General features: G+C 40.2%; 1 protein-coding gene across 1 annotated transcript in view; it reads right to left on the minus strand.

The window, feature by feature from the left end:
• Positions 1 to 1,802: 1,802 nt before the first annotated feature.
• znhit6 (zinc finger HIT-type containing 6) overlaps positions 1,803 to 17,922 on the minus strand; it is a 42,104-nt gene continuing 25,984 nt past the window's right edge. The window contains exons 8-10 of the mRNA XM_008299584.1: positions 16,038 to 16,118; positions 6,817 to 6,941; positions 1,803 to 2,630 (exon numbers count right to left, since the gene is read on the minus strand). Coding sequence (XP_008297806.1) covers positions 2,272 to 2,630; positions 6,817 to 6,941; positions 16,038 to 16,118 — 565 coding nt within the window. The 3' untranslated portion in view covers positions 1,803 to 2,271. The remainder of the gene's footprint in view (positions 2,631 to 6,816; positions 6,942 to 16,037; positions 16,119 to 17,922) is intronic.

Raw genomic sequence — 17,922 nt, forward strand, 5'->3', positions numbered from 1 at the left:
AAAGCTACAGCCAGTAGCTAGTAATTTAGCAGAGAATGGAAACCGGGAGAAACAGCTTGCCTGTTACGGTCTAAGGGGAAAACAAAATCTGCTATATCGTCTACCAGCTTTCCAAACAGTTAATAATCAACACATTGTACTGTATTTGTTGATTCCTTAAAAAAAATGAAGTGCAATAATTCCAATTTGTGTTTGTATGTAGGGTGTTGTGTGACAATTTCTGGTATTTGTAGGTTCATTTTGTCATCTTTTTACACTGAAATACATTCACCAGCTGCTGGCCTTGTATACAGGACAGACTGATATTGATTGGTCCCTTCTAATTGATTTAAATGTGCAAAGATTTCAAATGTATATATGATTCAATATAAAGTTTAGAGAGGCCACAATTGTGCAGCAAAATTTGAACGCTTTTAGTTGATGTTTACTCACTTTGCTGATTGATGGCCGAGCCGGATATGAGCATGTGGTTCCAAAATGCACGGCAAAACTGAAACACAGACAGTAAAACAGCAGCGCTCATTTAGGACACGGAGTGAAGGATGCGCAGTCAGATGTGAGATCATTGGCCCTGACTGCAGCAGGGTGGAAACTGCGTCATCACACGCCAGACATCAAAGAGCGTCCGTCCATCGGGGTTAACATCCAGAAGAGGTTAGCAGGGGTTATAAAAACACATCTATAAATACGGGCCCCACCAATGGGCTACACTGTCAGTTATTACTGGCGCTCTGTCGTCGTAATAAACTAACATTAGGTAAGAATACGGTACATGGAGGCACCGCATACGTAAGCGCATTCACACAGGGAGACACCCCAGAGGTGTCAGAAAAACGAGCATGTCAACATTAACTTTTATTAGCTGATGGAAAAATGAGACTAATGATCTTACTGAAGCTTGACAGAGAGGGGAGAGCTGCTGAACTTCAAAGGTGATGGAGGCACAGCGTCGGGCGGGTTTCCCATAGTTTTCAATTAAAACAAACAGTCAACAGAGGGACACATGACCTAATGAGTGTTAAACAGAACGGCATGTACTTCAGAGTTTAAAGTTTTAGGAGTTCTGTAAAAAAACAGTTCACAATCAGGCTTTTCACTAACTAGAACTGTTGTTGGAGATGACAGCCCTCCACCAAGGCCAGTGTTCCCTCCTGCAAATTTAAAAAAAAAAGAAAGATGCATATTCTCATATAACATTTATTGGGTTCTTCCTGTACCTGTGATTCATCACTACCCTAAGTAATAATAATTCAGCTTGGTAGTTTTTTTTAATAATCCTGCTGAGACAAACTTCTCTTCCTTCACCTCTGTTCTCACCTTTGCTGAGGAATAAAACCTCATCTCAAGATCATTTATTAGCAAAAGTATATTAGTTCTGGAGCTTTCAACTTGATAAGAAGGCATTCATCCAGCAGCCCCTGAATCATCCCTGATCAAATCAAATGTCTTTTTGTTTTTTTCTGAGCACTTCAATGGCTTTTTGTTTCAATTTGCACAAGTGGTGACACAAGTTTGCAAAACAATTTTAACTCAAGGCCCATTTATTAAGTTATTGGGGGCATTCATATTTCCACATGATGAGCAGAGGCAATCTAATAAAGATGATAAAAGCTCCAAACAGCCAATAAACAGACTTTAAAATTGGATTTTCACAACATCAGCAGATGTGAGGAAGCGATCTTCCTCCCATCAGCTGTGGCGTGATGAAGGTTGATCTGTCGTTAAAGGACAAATACAGATGGCAAGAATGTTATTGTTGTATATCTGGTTTGATCGTTGTGTCAGCAGTATCACGCAAACACTAATTTCCAAACACTGACTTTATTTGAGAAAATATGATTACAATCGAATAGCTAAAAGCAAATGCAAACAACATTTAAATGATTTCAATACATCAGGAAAACCATTGTTCTTGTTTCTTACAGTAATCTCTGTTCACAAACAAACAAAAAAAAACCCTGCTAGTTTGCATTGGTCTCTGTTTTCTGACACAATGCTGATGACCTCCTGACAAATACGTCTGCCCCGTCACTCATGTCACCATCAGCATCTGGTATCATCATTCCATTCCCCAGCTGTCAGCATCATTAGCTGACTCATTTTCATCTCGACAGTGATGGGCATGAAGTGCTTGGGCTCTTTCACAGCATCCTCCTTAGTCATGCTGACCTCAGCACTCTCTCTGGCGGCTGAACTGTCATCAGTAGAACAGTAATGTCCTCGTTTATATACCGATACCCGCTGCTGTCACTGTGTTTATTAACACCATCATCAACATTGTCCGCCACTGACTGCTGGTTCACCTTTAATCACCTCCTTGTCATTAGCGGGGCTTCCGGCGCCATCGCAGCTCTCAGGGCATGAGGTGTTCACATTAGCATTTCTATCCTCTTCATCACTGCTGTCCATGATCTCTCCTTCCTCTTGTTCTTCCTCCCCTCCTGCCTCTCTTTTTGCTCGCTTCTCCTGCGGAGGTTCGGTTTCAGGAGTGGCCTCTTGGGTCCAGAAGTTGCTTCCCGCTGGGGTGCAAGACCCTTGTGGTGATGGTGAAACTTGGGTCGCAACCGCCTTCTCCTGGTCCATCCCATCATTCCTTGTTGCAATACCAGTGCAGGCTGATGCAGGTTCAGCTGAAACAATATCACCACATTCCCATATAACATGATTAAACACGGCTGTTGCCAAGAGTAAAAATTCTTACATGTCCAAACATATTCTTAAGTGATCAGAGCGAACAGCAGTCAAATAGTTGGAGCACAGCTGGGGTCATGCTTGGCAGAAATGGTGAGAAAGAAAACGACAGTACAGACAGTTTGGGGAGTGATGATGCTATGGTTTGGCTCTGAGCTGGTTTCCAGGATGAGGCAACATGCCAAGCAATTAGTTATGCAACAAAGTAGGGTGGACATGTGTGAAAGAAAGGCCGCAGAATAAATGACTGTAAAACGATAATTGTGACTCAAGCAATTATCCCCCAACATGATGTCCCCACAGTCCGATGAATTATAAAACACATGCAATCATGCGCATAAACCCAGTGTAAAAATCCCTTTAAAATTTTCGCCTGGTTATCTAACCGAGCTCTTAAAATGAGGGATTAATAAGATCCAGCTTTTCTTCTTTGTGAAACAATAAAAATCCATGTCTGTCTCTCATTAACTATTTGTCTTTGGTATGGACCATTATTTCCAGAAATTTTAGTACACACAATTTTTTGCCAAACAAATTTGAGCTACGTGGGGTGAACTGATAGCCAAGTGGTTACGGTGCATATCACATAGGTGCCAGTACCCTGAGCCTCCAGTCATTCATGCCATTGCCCTGCTCTTGTCAATGAAGACACAAAAAGGCCCTAAAAGAAATACTGAATGAATAACTGAATGAATAAAGAAATATTTAAATGATTTGGAGGACCTTCTGTACAACAAATTAGGGATGTCCCTGATTTAAGGCAACTCTGAACTGATCCATGGCAGCCATGAGGTGGATTTCTGGAGAAGTTAGAATCTGCCGCTGTGTTTATGCGCTGTAGGTGGATGTACAAATACAAGTGCTTCCCAAGTCCAGCAGTAAGTACTTTGATTACAACAAATATGAATTAAAAAGATGTGGATAATGGAGAATCTCCTCACAGTCATACCTCATAACAAGCATTTGATTTGAGCACCATGTATTCGCTTGCACGTGCATAGTTGGGATGCTTGCAGTGCGTACAGTCTGAGTAATCACAATGCAGATGTCTGCAGAGTGCTCCCGCATGGGAAAATGACTAAAACTACACCTCAAGATGGTGCAGAAAGCATGAATAGGCCTTAAAAGTTAGAGAAGCTTCATGGCTAAATCTTCAAGGGATGTATCCCATAGTAAGAAGTAATTGCCATTACAGAAACCTTAGAGGAATTTACTTTAGCTCTTTCTCTTTTTGTTGAGCACAGATCATCAGTAATAAGTTGGTTTCTTTTGAGTCACAAACTGTGTTTAGAGAGTGATGTATTAAAAGGTCATCTCACTCACTAAACTGACAAGAGCAGAGACGCCAGCTCCAGCTCCATCCACACAAACGTCTTCATTTTAAAACATAAATAATCTTTTCCAGGCAACTGTTTTAGTGCCATTTCAGAAATAATCTCCGTGAATACAAACATGCATAAAAATGCATATTACATAACAATTTACGCACACCGAGCACGCAGGTGTTGGTGTGAACATGAAGCAGGAGGCTGGACGCTTAGTTGGAGAAAATACTGGCAAAAAGTAAAACCGGAGATTTACTTAAGTGCACAACAGCTGCTTGCAGAGACAAGCAAGGTCAGCAATGCCTTTAATTCATTATCTGTGTTGAATTACCCACTGGTGAGGCTGATGTGTTTGTTTTCTTCTGGAAAATGGTTATGTGATAGGAGTGCGACGAATCAGGGACGACACGTGACTGTAAGGCCCAATTTGAAAGCAAAAATGCGTGTCAGTTTCAAAAAATCCCTGTTTCTGCTCGTCCAGACTAAATAGCAATACTGGAGTTTTCAAACTGCAACGGAGTCAGGACCGTGTGATTAAAGGGGTCGAGTAGAGTGATCGCAGAGGTTGTGTGTTTTAAAACTGAAATGTGTTATTATGGATGTAGCCTTAGGGTCAGTTAGCCTGAACTGGTAAGAAGTAGTTTAAACCAGAATACTGCCTGCATACTCAGGGCGTAAAGTGAAAAATAATCCTGAGCCTGAACTTTTTGCTTTTGGGTGGGGGTACAATCTCGCTAATTAGTAAGATATTAAGATATCTGCCTTCCCAAACTCAGACTACAGATTATAGTAATACCAAAGAAGGTCAGTTGGTTGTGGTAGGTACTCCATCTGACTACAACATGGTGCAAATATATTGTTTAGCAACCACTCAGTAAAAGACACGGAAAAAGGACATTGATTCACCTTAACAATACGTGCACTATTTATTACCTCCACCAAGGAGGTTTTCATCACTCCGTCAGCTTGTTATTCATGATATCAATGTTAATTCAAATGCTAAAGGTATGTTTTGATTATCCATGAATCTAATCGTGTAGATAAAATGAACGCAGGACTTTAACATTGGCTGGAAATCACAATATGGTGGAAATGAGCTGCTTAGCGGAGGTCGGCGCTTGTTCAGAGGGCTTTTCCAGTTTTCAAATACAATACTTCATCAATACTCAATGAAAACACAAATCTTTTGAGGTTTTCAGAAAGACTTTTCTGAAACGCTGGTGCTGTATCACGTGCATTTATGTAACCAGCATGCTGATTTGACACAAACAGTTTTGACAAAACATTTTTATCTTCAACCAACTTTTTGCACAGATTAACGAGTGGTTGAGATATGGTGAACGACAAGTCATGTTCTGCAATGAACATGCACACGCGTATTTTTAAATCACAAACCCGGTCCGTCATTGATGCCGGTACCTCAGCAGTGGCTGCTGCTCCCAGCAAACAAGGTGTGAGTTTCAGAGCAGACAGCAGCTCTATGGCCGGGGTCTGAGTCGTGACCTGACAGCACTTTGGGTTTTTTGCCGTGAGTTGCATACGTGAGTTTTTTTGAGCAGATGGGACGAAAGCCTGCACCTGGCTCCTTTAGTTTTTTTGCACCAGCAACCAAAGGGCTTGCCGTCTCTGCTTAACCCTTTCAACACTATAGCCCGCAATACTGGTCTGCCGCTGTCAACACAGCAGCCCGGTGTAGCGGCTCCGGTATGTGGCGACTTTCTGTTACATTCATTTTGATTGGCTATCAGTGGGAATCCCCGTATGTGAACAAGCATTCAGCCATTAAATAATATATCCAAATATTAATAATTATTATTATTGTTACTATTTTTTCAGAACCAAGCACTGTACGCCGGAAATCCAGCATGGTGCTGGAATACTTTAAGCCATGCATACTGCATGTTTGGAGCCTGCCAGACCTTCAACATCACTTTATTCTCAGTAGATATGCTGCAGGCCACAGTGTCCGATTGCTTGTTATCACTTCCTGCCCAGCTTCCCAGGCCATGGCATGTGTAATTATCAGGATGTTTCTATAGCTAACATTATAGGAAAACAGTGTGGCACCGAGGCCTTATCACTGAAAACACACACACTCAGACTAAAATTACACCATTCGTCATTCAGCCCGTCTGGGTCTGACATTATAATGATACTGGGTTTGTGTGGTCTTTTGTGACCATAACACTCCTCCTCTGATATACACAGTACGACACACATCTGGGAAGGAGCAAATCGATGAAGCTACTTCTTGCAGTCTTGTTTTGACATAACTGACACCTCTTTACTCTAGACACCCAACAATGGAAGAAACCCACAGTCAGGTGTGAAAAAACAAACACTGATGTCCTGTTTTCTCGCCGTCTGTCATTTCACTACTCATGAGGTCACTGCTCAACTATAAGCCATGTTTGATCCTCTTTTTGGCCACGGTTGCTGCTGAGGTTAAGTTGGTGTGTGTGATGCTGAGCAGAACACGCTCATTTCCGTTGGGGTAGCATGTTGCCATAGTGAAAAATAAGGGAACAGAGAGTCTTAAAGGCTCAGCTGGAGAAACCAGGACATGATACAATGCTGCTGGAATCGGAGGAGTGGAGAGAAGCGTTCGTTTTGGGGCTATGTATTGTTTTGACTCATGTCATATATTAGCAGTTTGGTTTAGTCATTAAAAACGTCTGTTTGGAAATCAGCAGAGAAGCAAAAAAGGATGTATGAAAGTGAATACAGTGATGGAGAAATGTTTTTGTTGGAAAGCAGCAGGTTAGTAGTAATCTGGGAGTTAGATAAAGGCATGTTTTACCTGGTCCTTTCAGTGGATAGTCCTTCCACTGATCTCTGAGCACAACATGCAGCACAGGATATTCAATCAATGTTTTGTAGCTCAGGTTATCCCTTAGGCTCTTCTGAATGTCCAACTCATGGTACCTGTTTCAGATCAAATTTAGGCACAAAAAAACATAAGGGTGATTACAAGACAACATAAGAACAGTTGCTATTACAGTGTGGCTAAATATTAGATGTTAGGCTCGTAAGCGCTACAGCAACAGCAACAAAGACACAACAAAACTGTTACTACTGTTGAAACTGCTAAACTGCCAACGGCAGCTTTCCATTTCTCGGCGCCTGTCGCGCATTTGTCACCGAGGATCACTGAAGGATTGATAGGGATTTGAGTCATGCTTTGGCAAAGTGAAGATCCTGCTCGGTGGTGTCTCGAGAGATGGAAACCAATTTCACCAGGAATCAACAACATCTCTCGCAAGCACGTGAAGCAGCTCTCCTAGTCCTCCTCCAGCTCTGCACCAGATGACATCAGTCTAGTCTCCTCTCAAAGTGGTCCTGTCACGCATTAGAGATGGTCATAAATCACCAGACTAAATAGTTAACTGGATTTTTGGGAGACATGGGCTGCCTCTACACTCAACTGATTCAAATCCATCAAGCTTAGGCTGCCATCATCAAAATACAATACATGTACGATACATATTTTGGATACATACAGTCCTGGCCCCCTCCCCACTTCCCGTCAAACTCCTAACAAACTGAACATTATTGAGACATTGTTAGTTTTTGCTAAAAGCACAAGGAGACAGAGCCGCCTGGGGTAGACACCCACTCCCCAAGCCAATGCACGCAGTCTGCTTTGTGACATTTACAGGAGGAACTGCTTTTAGGAAAGGCTTCCATCCAAGAAGAGTTTCACTTAGGTGGGCTAAAGAATATTTCACATCATCCCACAAATAAATGCCAACATGTGTGAGACAATGTAAAGTACAGACATGATAGTCGGCGGGTCTCAAAACACATGGGAAACTTGCTCCTACAGCCAAACAAAATGGTATTTCTGACACATCACATGAAAACAGAAGAAAATATGTAAGACTGGACGTAATATTTAACATATGGGATGAGACAGGAAATGGTAGAAAAGATAGGTTTAAAGCTTAAGCTGCTATGTGCAAATTGAATAAAGAAAACACTGCAGCGAGCACAAGCAGGATATTTACAAGGACGGCATCCATTTGCGAGAAGTGTACCTGGCAGATTCCGTTTCATGTCATTTGTTTTTATGTCTAACTTGTAATAAATGAATGTTCGCGGATGTTTTTTATTCTGGAGGATATACAAGTTAAACTAAACCATACGTGTTGGTAAACAACAGCTTAAAGGTAGATGGCAGAGCAGACTGCCGCTCCCTGTGGTGTCGACGGCATTGTTAAAAACTCTGGCCATTTCTAGAAACACGACTGGGTGGCTCAGCCAGGAACACGCACACATCTGGTCTCTATATAGTGTTCTCGTGAATGAACAGAACAGAGGGCAAGACTGATGTTCTCTTCAGGGAGGTTCCTGTTGTTTTCCCCTCCACTGCTGAGACCCATCAGGAGGGAGGTAGCAGTGTAAAAATATTATGAAAATTAATATATAGTGTGATTAAACAATGATTAAAACATGAACTGAAACATAAATTAGAATTGTGCATAAGGGTTTATTAGTTGGTACCAACTATGTTTACTGAAAAGTTTTGTGAAAGGTATGTTTGAGTGCATGCTGCTGACCGCAAAAGGTTTACAGATTTCCATGGTAATTGGTAAAATTTGCCCTTTTTTTCCCCCCATTATTGCCAATACAGTGCAATATAGTGCCTTTGACAAACCGAAACATCCCTTATTAATTTGTAATCTCTAAAATCCATGAGGCAAGCAAACAGTAACTGTAAGTAGCATGGTATAACGGCACAACAGTTGTCTAACTCATGATGTGATTGTTGTTCTGATTTGAAAGTAACCCACACAAACAGTATCAATCATCAATCAGAAGGCGAGTGAGCTCCATTATCAACTTCCAACCATCACTGCCATCCTGTCTCCTCACACTATTCCCTCATCCTGCTTGTGATCCCCCCCCCTTGCATCGAGACATTGCATATTCTATACATCAAGGACACAGCACTTAACTTATTTATGTTGAATCCACCTGCACCCTTATATTAGTTATGTGTTGATCCAACTGCTCTACGGTCCTTAAAATGCCACAAGGGGACAAATAAAGTTCTTTGAATTGAAATAAATTTATCAAGGCGAGGCTGATGGTTATCATGTTATTGGCAGGCTTCCCTACTCCTCCAGTGTTAAACCATTTCACTAACCATGAGAACAAAGCGACAAAAATGGGAAAACGCCAACCAAGTTAGCTTTTTTGGTAATAAAGCTACAACACAATAAATGTTGTACTGTTAAGCTTTCCTCTTTGTTTCCTCCATGGTGTTTTGGCAGCTCCATCGAACAAACATTGTTCCAAGGACAGGGGACACATCATCAATAACCTAAACTCTTACCCAACAAAATTCAGATTGTGCATAAAGTCAAAAATAGACTATATGTGTCTGTTTGGATTTTGAAGCTTGGTTTATTTGAATTCTCTGTCCACTGCGACAAAACTGAAAGGACCCACAAATGCGCTTCCAATGACTTATCAAAGTTCCAGCAGTGACAGAGAATCAAACAGCAGATTCCCATGGCTGGTTATCTCTGACTACCAGGCCTAGGTTACTGTCCATGCTACACTGAGCGGTTGTCAGATAGTCTTCCCAGTGTCCACTGACCGTCCACGTCACACACCACAGAGCCACATCACCACGCCTTCTACCGTCACTGCTTCTTTACCCCACTGTTGCAGTTTTTCCAATATGTGGGAGAGGGAAGCTTCAAGTATTTCACACAGTTGCTACTTTTTAAGCAACAGTAACTCTAGAAAATGTCGTGCTGCTGAGGCTCAGTGAAACAACAACAATTCAAGTTACAGCAACTGAAAACAGCTTCAGAACAAACCTGAGGTCAGGCAGGGTTTTACTTTTGGTGTGATGTGTCTGCCCCCACAGAGTGTCCCATCCATCCTGTTCCAAAATAAAACCTCAAGATCTACACAAATCAACAAGGTGGCATATTTTTCCTTCAAAACAATAAAGTGTGAAGGACTTTGAGGAGAGACTTCCAAAAAACATTTGCCTTTGACATGGTCTGACAACACTTTATTTCAAACGTTTGTTTCAAGAATGTTCCTGCTTATAATCTAAAAATACTGCTGAGGCTGACGGGAATAAAATATGTTTAACCATAATACCAAACAATTCTATGCAGTAGCATTTGCTGCTATTAATGCCACGCTATTTTAGTAACAATACCCAAAACCAGTTCGGCATTGCAGGAGACCTGCGGAAGCATCTGCTGAACAGAAAAAAATGCTTGTACGTAGCTTGAGGGCAAGCTGAGGGAGAGCGGACTGACAGACTCACGAGGGTTAAGGAAAAGGTTTGCCACAAATATTTGAGGGAAACAACAGCTTGGACAGGACAAAAACATCACTGTCTTATGAGGCCACAACACAGGTTAAAAACAGAATGCAGACAGCGGCTAAAAATGTAAAACAGCTCCTGTACATCTGACACATCAACAGGCTTAGGCTGTCTGTGGGATTTGGCTGGCTGAGCGGAAAGGCAGAGGTAAGAGGAAAAAAAAGGAGAGGGCATCCTCAGAATCACAGGAGTGGAATGAATAAAAAAATAACACCAACAAACATCCAGAAACGTGTGAATGGTTCTTTTGATGCAGTCTGTCGTCTTTCCATTTAGTGGATGCTGGTTTTACCGCTAATGTTTACTTTAGCACAAGAACTTCTTTATTGGAGCGGGTCTATATTCCAGTAGACATTCAACAACAAAAACATGCAGTCATACCCTTTGTGTTCGATGTAGCACATGATCTCTAAATAGCCATGACTACTGCTATCCACGACTTCATAAGATTATAAATGTAGCTCAAAATTGAGGGGTTTTCTTCTAAGCCTGCATTATTTGAAAGGTAGAGGCCCGTTTCTCGTTGGCATGCTTTGACCTAGTTGGGATTCCTAAAATGGGATTTAACTCCATACTGGAGAGGCTCTCTCTTCTTATTAGAGCTGTAATCAGTGGCCTTGATGCTGTTACGTAACTGGACCTATTTAATGTAAGGTAAATCTTTTTGGACAAGCATCCCGAATTTGCCCTACTTCCATTCATCTGCATTCGATTTAATGTTGACAACAAACATTTCCTCAGAACTGAAACACAAATTTAATAGCTTTTACCCTGAAGCCCAATATAATCAGCTGTTAAGGTATGACAGGAGAAAGCTATGAAGAGAGAAAGTGGGATGGGGTGAGAGTGATTTATATCATCGTATTAGTCATTACCAAAGACGTGACAAGACAAGAATCAAAAAATTCCTTCTCGAGACTTCCTATTCCACAGCCATGACTGTATCACGCTAATAGCTGTTCGGAGTTACATAGAAACCCATTCTCAAGAAATAGAGTCAATACGCAAATTATAGCAAATCCTATGACTCATTTATACAAACACTCGGAGCAGAAAACAGCAGGTAGCGGTTGTGTTTATAGACCTTTCCCCCCTGACATGATCATAATACCCTCCACACCGCCAAAACAGAGTGCAAACAACAACAACACACAATGCCAGATGCTTGGTTTAAAATAAAGTGGTAGTAAAGTGTACATTTAAACGTAGTCAAAATTAGGTCAGATTATTGATTCATTTATGTATAAATTCACCTCAGAACAGATGTAGGAACGCTACACTGAGCAACACAATACGTTGCTGTGGGAACTTCACTTGGTCTCATTTAAAACACAACTTTGACAAGCTGATAAAAATCATGAGAAGCTGAAACAATATTCTAGTTGTACGTGAACTGGTTTGATAAGTCAGATTTTATCAAGAGTTTCTTTAACCAAACTGTGAGTGTGTTTAGGAAACATACAAACGGTTAGACAGCATCACTTCATACTGTTTCTTCTTTTCTTTAGCCTGCAGATTCTAAAAAACTTCTGCCTGAATTCTTCATGCATCTGTTTATGCAGTTAACATTCACAACAGCTTTGTACATTTCAGCAGTGATGCATGTTTCCTTCTGAGAGTACGATGGAAACTGCTGACTGTTGCGTGTTTGCCATTCTTGGGGGAGTGACTGTGATGATTTACACATGGGGTGACATTTGGTTCATTCCCTGTATAGATGAGTCTATATAATAACACGCATGTCTACTCAGTCTGTCTGTGTTAACAGCTTTATGACAGAAGTCAGCAAATTCCAAAATCAGGCTTCTGTGTTGCTACTTTTAAAATAAATAAATGCTGTTTTTGGGCCAAATGTTTTGAGACTAGACAGAGAGCAGGTAAGTAAAGATTCCCACAAAGGTAGTCAAGAAAACCTTATGAAGGTGCAGATTCTCTTTAAATAATGCGTCCGATGTTTCCTGTTGAACACACACAGATGCATACAGTCGTCCTCAAATGTATTCACACCCTCCCATCAAAGAAGGAAAAAAAACAGCTGTCACTGAAATAAGTTGAAATTGACAAAAGTAATAATAAATAAAAAATGTGACGAAAATCATGACATTGCTTTTGAATTGTGGTTCAAACAGAAATCTAAAAAAAAAAAAAACAAGCATGATGGGACCCGCAAACTAACATTTTGGTGAACAACCCTTTGAGCCAATCACTGCAATCAAGTGTTTTCTGTAACTCTCAATCAGACTTCTGCACCTGTTGACATGTATTTTGATTTTGGCCCTCTGCTCATCAGCAAAGTGCTCTAATTTGTCTGGGACAGTTTTGGTTTTTTGTTTTTTTTTTAAAAATTTATCCTTCTTAGCCACGATTCAAAAGCAATGTCTTATTCCACTAAATTATAATTCAGCAAATTTTTATTTATTATTACTTTTTTCAGTTTCTAGTTATTTGAGTGTCTGTTGGGAATTTTGCCTTTACTTTAATGAAAGGGTATGAATACAATTGAGGACGACTGTATGTACCAAACACTGCCTACACAGTTCTTCTTCTATGTCTTGTTTGTGCCCTGAATGTGTGAGCATGTGTTAATGCTGAACAACATGCAAATAAAAAAACAAACAAAAAAAATCACAATTATTTCAGCAGATATTGCGATATGTCTCACAATTTTAATGCAAATGCTAGTTTTTTTTAAATTTCTTTTTTACTGTGAAAAATAGAAAAATGATGATGTGATTTTTGCTGCACCGACCAAGCACGTTTTCTCACGCCTGGAGAATATGATTTGTAGGCGAAGGCGTCCCTGTAGCACCATAAACCTTAATTTATAATGGTATCGTGCAACTTATCAAAAAAATGGCAGCTCCTGAGAAAATGATATTGCACTTGGCCATACTGCGATATTTGTTATATCTCGATAAATTTTTCAGTCCTCTTCAGCATCAATAAATAAGTAAGTGCTAAAAACCTGAGTGCAAGTGACTGACAAGGACACACTACAGCATAAGCAAAAAGTAGTTAATGAACAGTTTTTAATAAGGACAAATAAAGCAAATGCTTTAAAATAGTTTGGATGTTTTATTATGGTACTTAATAGCACTTATGTTAAGAAGCAACTTTGTGCCATTACAAATTCTATGCTTGGATATAATTAGAGATCATTATTTTTTACATATACATGTGACAGACGCAATGAACCTGTAATTGTGAACATTAATAAACCAGCTTGTAATGACTGCCATTATATAGCAGACATTATTTAAGGTATTCACAAGGGTGGAGGGTGACAGCCTGACAGCTCATACTAAATCTTGGCACATCTCTTCACTCACCTCTCAGTAATTCACCTCTATATGCTGTCATAAAATATAAATTATCCACTCAGAAAAAGTAGGCAGCCCAGCCCACTGTGCTACAACAAAAGGAGCACGCGTGTTACGAGGATGAAGGATGGGATGGGAGGTTTCGTGACGTTTCATCCTGGCCAGGGGGTAATGATTATGAGCACCAAGGATCATCATTCACTCCATGACTAAGTAGGAGTGGATGACAGCCAAAGAATCCAAAAGTAGGCGAGGCTAATGGGGGCGATCATCATCATCATCTTCCATACAAAGAAAAAAACGGAAGACGGAGTGCTAGGTGGGAAGAGAGAGTACAGAGGGCAGGAATTATGGAAAGAAAAAGTCAGAGAGCAGGAAACTGAAAGAAAAACGGGGTGGACGGGGAAGATAAAGCTGAGGAGACTGATCAATGGCATTTTTCAATGGTTGAAGAAAAAAGGGGGAGGACTCATTGCCAAAAGTCAGCGTAGGTTTGCAGGAATTTACAAGCCGGTGATATCACGTTCATAAACAAATCATGTGGATTTCATACGCGCTGAATAAATTACTTATGACTTGCAAGCTTGATCGAACGGTCAGCGCGGTTACACGAACAGGATGCCGAAGAAATGACGAGATTCTGACACACTTTTGGAGAGTAGAAACGAGCCTCCAACTTTGTGTTGAGTTTGCAATGAGCAAACACATCTTAGGTACAGTTAATACAATTAGTTGATTATTGGAATCAACAGAAAATCAGATTATCAGATTAACTGCTCAATTGAAAGAACAACATTCTCTTGTTCCAGCATTGCCTGTGTGAGAGGCTTATTTTATGGCTTTTCTCCTGATAATGTGATATTTAATAAATTTAATAAACTGACCTTCTTGGGGTTTTGGATTGTTAGTTAGAAAGTACGTAATCTGAAGACATTGCAGACAACTCTGTCTTTTTTTGTCAATTCAAATATGTCTTGTTAAAACATGCACTTTCCATCAAGTAGACTAAATGCTGAAAAACTGCTAAAAAACTGTTTATTAGAGAAAAACAACTGGGACATAAATAAATAATAGCCCTAAATTTTAAGATTAAAATAAAGCCATCTGAAGATACTGTCTTGAAAAATGCACATTCATCTTGTATAGGAGTTTGTTTCAGTATTTTTTTTTAAATAATTCAAGTTGAGTCTACAACTCATGCACCATCTTTTACATTCACTGACTGGTTGTAGTTGTGTGAAGTCTTATAGTCATTATAGGCATAACAAAAGTCAACCAAGTACACTCCAAAAAGAAACCGGCACGATGGTGTAAAGCAGTGGTCCCAAACCTTTTTTGCACCACGGACCGGTTTCAAGCAAGACAACTTTCTACGGATGGATCACATAACAAATAATAAGCGCTTTTTTCTATTAAAAAAGTGTCATAAACAAATAAAATTACTTTTTTATTGCTAAATATGTATTTACTTTTTCTTCTGTCTCAGCATTGATTCTCTCCCTCAAGTGCGGGAAACAAGCACAGGCAGAAGTGACAGGAAGATGAGATACCCTGCAGACTCCACCGGAAATCAAATAAACCAATAAAGCGTTTTTATTCTTTCTGTGCGGCCCTGTGGTTGGGAAAAACTGGTGTAAAGAAATCAAGATTCATACAACTGGTGAATTAACAGACCCTCCTTTAAGACCTCATCCTGTCAAAACCTACATATTGTTTTATGTTTTTTAATGCATTAATACACATCATGATTGAAATACTGTCAATGCCATGGTGCCGTTTTTTCTCCTTAAAGCTGCAGTGTACCGATGGCGGTTTCAAAAACATGATTTAATTTTCCAGAGTTTGATTCATAACAAAACTGAAGAACCAATCAACCTGCAGGTTGGGACTTTCTTGATCATTCTTCGTATTCAAAATCAGTTTGTGGTTTGAACATGTACAGCTGAATTACTACAATATTACAACTTGCTGTGCAGCATTGAGTAGTTTTAAAGTGTTTGAGCAGGTGTGCTCCAGCTGCAGGGAGTGGAGGGATGGTGTAAAGTTACGTCTAACTCCTTTTAAGGCCAGACAACATTATGTATATCAACAAAATTTCGAAATGTATAACTTTGATACACAGAAATTAGTTTTGAGGGTTTATATTAACAACTGGTGAGGAACTTAAAGCTGTACTATTGTGGATTCATCCTGCATCAGCAAGTACCAGCCCTCTGTTTTAACCCCGCAACTAAATATGAATGACCATAGAAAGCCAAACAATAAATCCACTGAAAACCAACAGTGTGTCACATTACATTAATCACAGAAAATAAAAAACGGCAACAAAAAGAGAGAAGATCTCACCGCACAGAGTTCGCCTTTCTCCCCTCGGCTTTCATGAAGACTTTCACGTGATCAAATGGAGCGTGCACATACATCTTCAACCTGAAACAGAAATTCACGGTATTAAAGAAAGGTTCGACTTCGACAACACCTAAAAGACAAGAAGAACAAAGCACGCGGGTACACCGACTGCAAATTTTTAAGGTAGTCGTTGTAAGGGTCAAAACACAAAGGGCTCATTGACTGAGTGCAGCCCAGCAGAGACCCAAATGTACTGGTATGCTGACTGATATATGTATAGGCCCTGACTGAGGTTTCTGTGCAAAGGACAATCTTCCATGCTACAGACAACCTCGGCACCTGAGCCTGCTGTAAACAGCTAGCCAATGGGCCGTGGAGCGTTAAACCTCACCCACTTGAATCTGGACAGAGCCTGTGTCTAAAAGGCTGGCACAGGACCAAGTCAGGTATCTATATAAAGAGGGACACCTGTCTACAATATGCTCTCGCCGTATTTTTACAGTAGGCCGCTTACTGCTGACTGTTATCAGCATAAAGGTTAGGTCAGAGGAGTCAGATCACTGTTCTGTTAGAGGTTCAGATTAGAAATACAGAGTGTTCTGCAACCAAAGAACCTGCCTCGTTCAAAGACTGCAGTTCATGTTGGGTGAAACATGAGCCTGGGACACGGAGAGAACGTGAGGCAAGAGCAAAATTACAAAGATAAATGTGGGACTTAGACAGAACATGGAAAGACCTTAACCAAATCCTTTGTGACTGAAACTGGATTGAGTGGGCTGAAATAACAGGATAGAAGATAACCTTTGAACAACAGTTTTTGTACATTCAGTTACAGATTTTTCTCCTCAGTTGCACTGACATCAATGAAAATCACTAAAAGCAGTCAATCCACCTGTTTACCTGCTCTAGAAGTGTCAAATGTAATCATGCGTCCTATAATTGTAAAGTTAATTTTAATTAGAGAAAGGAATATATTTTAAATTTGCTCTGGGAAGGAGAATAGCAATTATTCAAATAAACTGCTTAGTGAAAATTGTTGAAGGCTATATTTGCAGCTCAACTCATTCAGGGCTCTTGTACGGACAGATTGATTTGTCCTAAGTCTGTAACTGAGGCATAATCCTGCTGCCAGACTCAAATACAGGAGCTCTGGTCTGTCAAACAGGTGACCGTGGACCTGTAACAGATCATCATGACCAAAGCGACAGTCATGGCGACCAATGGGATTTTTACAGAATAAAAGTGTGAGTCTAGAAAAAGACCTCTTTCAACAGTCCATTATGTCGGCTTCTGTGCAAGGCAGCGTCAGGTGATATAAAAAGCTTGCATAGTGTGTAATATGCCAAGGACACTATGATAAGAATGCATTACACTTCTTAAGCACTTATAATTGAATAGTTTAGATAAAACCATGTTCATGAAGTACAGGTATGATCGATCGGAATTTCAACAGCTGAGTGTTTCATTTAGCTTTGTTTTCTCCACTCTTTTTTTCAAGTTGTTCTGAACACAAGAATCTACGGAAGAAAGCTTCATAGTCGCTGCCAACAGTGAAACTGCTCATTTAAATTTTTAAAGAGAAAACAATGGACTGAGCAGCAGTCATTACCCCTAAACTTAGAGGGTTTCCAGGCCATATATCAACGTGGTGCTGACTTCTAGGTCTATTATCACATTGTTAAGTTTTCTATTTCTATTCATGAGTCGAGTAAGTGAACCAGAAAAACAGAGCAGCTGAATTTCTACCACTGAATGCAACACATAATTCTAAGGTGTCTGGCTTTGCTGCACGATACAGCAAGAAGTGTAGTCAATGCAATAAAGAATTCGATATAACAAAGCAGACATGGTAACAAATGTTCATGTAATTTCCAAAATGCCCTTG

The sequence above is a fragment of the Stegastes partitus genome, unplaced genomic scaffold (genome assembly GCF_000690725.1).
Source record: "Stegastes partitus isolate 25-593 unplaced genomic scaffold, Stegastes_partitus-1.0.2 Scaffold31, whole genome shotgun sequence".
Taxonomy (NCBI): domain Eukaryota; kingdom Metazoa; phylum Chordata; class Actinopteri; family Pomacentridae; genus Stegastes; species Stegastes partitus.